Here is a 6,957-nt window from a genome sequence, read left to right on the forward strand (position 1 = left end):
TTTAATAAAAACTCAGAAATTTTTTTTCAACTTGAACTCTTTTTTCAACTTCAATGAAAACTCTTTTAAAATCACTTAAATTTTCATTTACTTAAACTAACTACTTTGTCCTATTAAAGGCTCGGAAAGCTTTTTCAGAATCTGAGTTCTTACTTCAATTTTAACAAGAACCTTGAACCAATTTGTTTTTACTCTAAATAAACTAAAACTTATTGGTATCTTTCCTAATACAAAAATTTCGCAAGATCGCTAAAATTTCATTAACAAATTCTTGTTTTTACCAATACAAAACTTAGTTCTAAAACTAAATCCTTTTATTCCAATATAACTCAGAAAACTACTTTTCTTAAATCCCATTCATATTACCTTATATTATAATTCAACTCAAAACTTCCCATACACTTGAGCTTATCACATAAATCCTTATTTACTCATTCCTTACTCTAAAAACCAAACTATGCGTGGTTCATTTAATAATCACTTAAATTTACCTGGTTCATGCTAAAATTTTATTTTTGCCACAGTCATACACTAAATTAAGCACTATACTAACAACTTTAACCGTTCCTGCCTCCAAAGTAGGGTGAACGTACAAATACTAATTATTACTAATACTAACTTTTCACACTGTCCGTGATATAGGGTTCTCACACCGCCTGTGATATAAGGCCTCGCTTATCTGTTCAACTCTAACTCCTAAGAGAGACAACGACGCTTATCTGTTCAACTCCTACTTTCTAAGGAAGAGAATTACGCCACCTGTTCAAACTCCAACTTCTAAGAGAGAGAATAGCATAGCCTTTTACCTTGTCTTCCAACTCCTAAGAGGAGCCAATTTAAAGATTGATACCACTCTTGCCACCAAACTCCTATTAATAGGAACACTATTCACACTTGTATTACTTAATATTAATACTACTCCAAACTAATTTCAATATTATAAAATATTAACACTAAAACTAATAATAAAACTAATACAAACTAACACTTATACTAACTTTACTCTATTTCCGAGCGATACAACCCTCATCTATACTACTCTTTACTCTTGAAACTAATTCAGGTCACTATATATTCTCTAATACTAACTACTACTTACCAACAATAACTAATACTCTTAACTATACTATTAATATTACTCTTTACACTAATTACTAACTGTTCCTGTACCCAAACAAGGTAACCGCACCAACTATGGGGGTTCTCCTCTATATGTCCCGTGAGTTGAGACGTTCCACGTATCCTGTAAATTGGGACGCTCTATATGTTCCGTACATTGCTGGGTTAAAGATCATACAGTACTAATTCTTAAATATTCATTTTTATTACTTTATTTTTCGTTTAAAGCAACTCTAAACATAATTATTTTTATAATTAACTAAACCAAAATAAGTAAATTTTTATTATTTAATTTCATTCAAATACTTATAAAAATTTTGACAATATCTCATTTAAAATTCCAACTTTGACACCTTTAAGGTTCCAACCAAACTAACATCTCTAAATCCTTTTCTTAATATACCAAATCATAATCACCAATTCAAAATCATTTTTCAACAATCAGGAAATCATTCGCAGTTCATAGCCACAGGCAAGTCAACTTAAAAAATTAACTAAGTCGAAAATGAATAAACTAAATCAAATGATCCAAGCAAGCAAAGGAGGGAATGGACTTTTCTGAATCTGAACAAAAAATTAAGACAAAGAAAAAGCAAGAAAATAGTCATTACCTTCGGTCTGAGTTATAAGCAGAGTATGGGGGAGAGGGAGCAATAATGCTAGTGACGAGTAGGCGACAGATGACAGACGATGAACGAGCAAGCAGTCGGCCAACTGCTGAACTAGACCAGGCGAAACGATGCACAAAAGTTGGTAAATGAGTAGAGGGGTTGGAGGCTATGGCAAAGGGGATGGTGGAGGGACGACCGGATGATGGTGAGACAACGATAGTGAGAAGAATGGTGATAGCAGTGGAAGCTAACATTGGTCACCTCTTTTCTTTCTTTGAGAGAGGGAAGATCATTCTTTTGATTTCTGAAGGTGGGGAGAGGAAGGATCGTGTGTGAGGCTTCTTTTTTGTCTTAAATTTTTTTTAACCCTAAAATGACATCATTTAGCGCAGAATTGAAAAAACTAGTTAGGTCTTGATCCAGTTCGACTGGCCGGTTTAGTGATTCTTTAGCAAGTTTTTTTACTTGCGATTTCCCTAATTTGTTTCAATTTTAGATCATTGCCCTACACATTCTGCCTATGACAATCAAAGTTTTCATATGGTCAGTAGTATAAAATTGTGCGGCGTTAATTGTATTAAGTCAATTTAGGTTTAGTGTGTGTTACCTAGATTAGATGCTATGATATTTTTCATTTACGGTATTTGGTAGCTAGTAGATTTTAGATAATAATAACTTGTTAGTTAAGCTATTGAAGTGCACACTTGTTATATAGTTCAGGTTCTAACTAATTTGGTTAAACTTACCACTCTCACTAATCATTCTCTCTCTCACCACTACAACCTTATTTCTCACCTGCTAATTGGCTGTTACAATAGAAAGAAATTGGATGCAAAGGCCACTAAATGTTGTTTTATGGGCTACAAGAAAGGAGTCAAAGGCTATTTGTTATATGACTTAAAGAATAGGCAATTCTTTCTTTTAAGAAATGTGATTTTCTATGAATTTGATTTTTTCTTTTTTGTGCCTAAAGTTGATTCTTCAAACATGACATCTGCATTAGATAATATCATTGCACACACTCTCTGAACAGATCCATTCACATATAGCATTCCCTCATTTCAGCATCCCTCTATACACTTAGGCCCCTTGCACCCTTTTTTTTTACTCATGTTCCTCAACACTCTAGTCCACATAATACTAGCAATAGGAATTCTGATATGATTGCATCATCTGCACCAAACATTTCAACACGTCAAGAGAATCCACCATCAAACATCATTATTACTGATCATTGTGCACCTGTTAGGAGATCTAGAAGAATTAGAAAAGCTCCATTTTACTTAAAAAGTTTTCGTTGTGCATCTAACACCACAACTCAATAGCTCATGCCAATTTCTAATTGTAAATATCCCATTTTCAATTCAGTTCTTATGCATCTTTGTCCACTAATCAATTAAATTTTTCGCTTGCTCTGTCTACTAATACTGAACCCAACACCTATGAGGAAGCTATTGCTCAAGACTACTGGAAAGAGGCAATCAATTCTGAACTATTAGCACTTGAGAAAACTAAAACTTGGACTCTCACCCCTTTACCACTTGGCAAGAAGGCTATTGGTTGTTGCTATATTTTCAAAACCAAATTTTACCCTGATGGTTTGATAGAGAGACATAAGGCTAGATTGGTTGCCAAAGGATACATCCAAAGATATGGGTTGGACTATCTTGATACTTTTAGCCTTGTGGTTAAAATCAACACTATGAGATTGGTGCTTACGTTAACAGCAATTAAGGGCTGGCATTTTTATCAACTTGATGTCAATACAGAATTTCTTTATTGTGATATCAAAGAGACGGTTTACATGCAACTACCCTTGGGTTTAGAACTCTCTATGGATTTAAACAAGCTAGTAGATAGTAGAATCTCAAACTATATTCTGTTCTCTTCCACCGTGGCTACAAACAATCGAAGCATGACTATTCCCTATTCACTAAGTTCAATTCTGATTCCTCTTTTATTGTGATTTTGGCCTATGTGGATGACTTGGTGCTAGTGGAAAATGATCTTTCTAAAATTCAATCAATCAAAATTGTTCTTGATCAAAGTTCAAAATTAAGAATATGGAAAATTTGAAGTATTCCCTCGAATTTGAAGTAGCTAGAACCGAAAAGGGGATAACTCTCTATCAACACAAATATGTATTGGATCTCTTTGAAGAATGTGGTCTCTTAGGTGCTAAGCCAGTAAAAACTCTAATGGAGCACACTTTAAAACTTTCAAAAGAATCAGGATCTCCACTGACTGATGTTTCGAGTTATAGGAGGCTGGTCAGGAGATTGGTGTATCTAACCAACTTCAGTCTGAACATTAGCTTTGCTGTTGAGAAGCTAAGTGAATTCTTGAGCAAGCCATCAAATACTCACCTTCAAGCAGCATACAAGGTGCTTTATATCAAATCTGCTGTACCCGTAGAATTGTTTTTTTGTAGCTTTGAGCTCAAAATTTTTGGTTTTTTTATTTTGATCGAATGCAATGTCTAGACACAAGGCGTTCAATTACTGGATTTTGCTTCTTTATGGGCTCTTCTCTCATCTTTTAGAAGAGCAAGAAGCAGTCAATCATCTCGCAATCCTCCTCTGAAGCTAAATATAGAGAGCTTGTTCTTACTACTTGTAAAGCTTAGTGGTTGTGCTATCTATTGCGTAATTTACATGTTAAAACAAAAAAAAAACCATTTTTCTCTTTTTCAACAGCTAATAAGCAAGGCATATTGCAGCCAATCTGATCTTCTAGAGCACATCAAACATATCGAGCTCGATTACCATATTTTTTTAGATAAGTTACTAAGTGGTCTTCTTCATTTTCTGCCAATTAATTCATCCGAGCAAGTGGTTGATTTATTTATCAAGTCCTCCTCCTCCTCTTCCTTCGTTATTGTCATCACCAACAACACCAACATTTTGCTAATGGATTATTTTTTTTAATCAAATTGAATGGAATGCAATTGCTAAATTGAATTGACGCAGGTGTTCTGAATTGAATTGAATTGATAATCTCTAAATTGTAGATAAAGATGTTTCAAATTTGATTTTATATAATGGATTATATTTCGTTCATTCAGTACTATACAATTGTTTCACCATGAGTATGTGTTCAGTTCATTATGCAGAAATCTGTTTGAATTTAATTTTATATTTCGTTCATTCAGTACTGTTTCACCATGAGTACGTGTTCAGTTTATTATGCAGAAAGCTATTTGAATTTGATTTTATGTAATGGATTATGTTTTGTTCATTCAGTACTATATAATTGTTTCACCATGAGTACGTGTTCGGTTCATTATGCAGAAAGTTGCTGAATTTGAATTTATATAATGGGTAATGTTCCATTCATTTAGTACTATATAATTGTTTCATCATAATAATATGTTTGGTTCATTTCTGTTCTACACAATTCAAAATTCTTTCTCCTCACCTTCTATTGCTTCTTCACTAGGGAGAGAAGGAGAAAAAGATAAAAAAAAATACAGCAGCAACAACAACAAAAAAAAAATGATGATAAGGAGAAAATACGTGAAGAAGAAGGAACGTGAAAAAGAAGGAGGAGAATGAGAAGGAGGAGGAATGCGAAGAAGAAGGTGAAGAAGAAGACGTTCCGTGGGTAAACGAGCGTGAGAAGAAGAAGAAGAAGAAGAAGAAGAAGAAGAAGAAGAAGAAGAAGAAGCGCATGGGAGAAGAGAAGAAGAAGAATAGAAGAAGCATGAGGAAAGAAGAAAGTAGAAAAATGGCGTTACCTAAAATTGTTTGGATGAACTTGAATGTCAAAATTGCTTGAATGTGGAGAATATTTCTAGTTATTATATATAGTGTATGCTCTAACAAATTCGCTTAAGCTTGCCACACTTTACTTTATTTTTAATGTAAAGCCCAACCATAAGGCCATAATTCCCAATTTCAAGGAGATACGGTCCGTCAAGGAATTTTATGCTAAGCTCCTATAGCTATATACATCTATAATTTATAAATGTTTATATTAAACTTTCATGTATATATAAAATTAAAAATACTTAATCCAACAAATACAAATCCTGTCACCCAATAACAGGTCCATTACATGGCCGAAAACAAAAAACAGGCCCATTATATTAACATAATAAATGTGATTTAGCATGTTTACTTGTACATTAAAGAGTAAAGTCTAAATCCAAAAATAAAAAGAATAAAGTCAAAATTATATTTATCGATCTCACAAGAGAGCTAGAATTTATAAAGCAGTTCTGTGACTTCTGCTATGTGTAATGGTTTGTTTTAATCTGCACCTAGCTAAATAAGGTGAATGATACACCTGATATGTTTTGGCTTGTTGTCTCTCCTGAAATATTAACACATGAAATGTGAGTTGGTGATCTGACATGAAGTGAGTTGCTTTATGACTGATGAACTGATTTGCAGGTCTTTTTGCGACATAGTTACCTTGACTTTGGGTTTATGTTGCAATAATGTAAGTTTATCATACTTAATATAAAATATTTTTTGGCATTATTTTTGGGCTTACGTTGTACTAATATAAAGGGCTTAAATTTTTTGAAATCGCATAATATATGGGTTGTTAGATAATAGCAAAAATTACAAGGAGCAATCAACAATTTTTTAGAAAAGCCAAGCTAAAGACTAAAAAGAAATTAAAACTAAGCCGAAAAATAAAAGAAAAAAAAGGCCAGGTAAAAATTAAATATAAAGTATATCAAAAATAAAATAAAATAAATAAATATAAAAGATATTTCAATTCCCAATAAATATATGTTATGCTCAATACTCTTATTTGGTATGAGTCATTTCCAGTGAGTGAGATCCAGTGAGTTTGAAAAAAATTAGAATAGCTATTTTATTTAATTATTAGTTTCAGCTTTTTTAAAAGCTTCAAAAACTTCATTAATAGTTACATTGAAGGCCCTAAGCAAAATAGCAATCTTCTGAAATTTTTTAGGATCAAATACTCTATGAGAATATCATTGTAAAATTTTGATTGCGTACTAAAAATATAAATTTTTTGCACATAAATAATTTTAAAATAACCCAAAAATATGGTTAAAAAAAAGTCAAGTTTTTCTTAAAAGTGTTGGATAAAAAGATAGAACCCAAAAGAATATCTTGAGGAGTTGACTTTTTCTTTAGTGAAAACTAAATTGGTGGAGGTGAATTTGTTGGATTTAGAGTGTAGAGAGTGTCATCTAGTTAAAAAAAAAAAATCAAACTAGATATTCCTTCATTAATGTTACATGTCG

The 6,957-nt window shown here is 32.5% G+C and overlaps 1 protein-coding gene across 2 annotated transcripts in view; it reads right to left on the reverse strand.

Moving 5' to 3' along the window:
• The window catches only part of LOC110267235, a 10,861-nt gene extending 8,576 nt beyond the window's left edge, over positions 1 to 2,285 (reverse strand). The window contains exon 1 of one of the 2 annotated variants that reach the window (XM_021112414.1): positions 1,731 to 2,285. In XM_021112414.1, the coding sequence (XP_020968073.1) occupies positions 1,731 to 1,984 (254 nt within the window). In that variant the 5' untranslated portion in view covers positions 1,985 to 2,285. The remainder of the gene's footprint in view (positions 1 to 1,730) is intronic. The other variant, XM_021112413.1, reaches the window with a different exon arrangement.

This window comes from Arachis ipaensis, chromosome B09 (genome assembly GCF_000816755.2).
Source record: "Arachis ipaensis cultivar K30076 chromosome B09, Araip1.1, whole genome shotgun sequence".
In the NCBI taxonomy this organism is placed as follows: domain Eukaryota; kingdom Viridiplantae; phylum Streptophyta; class Magnoliopsida; order Fabales; family Fabaceae; genus Arachis; species Arachis ipaensis.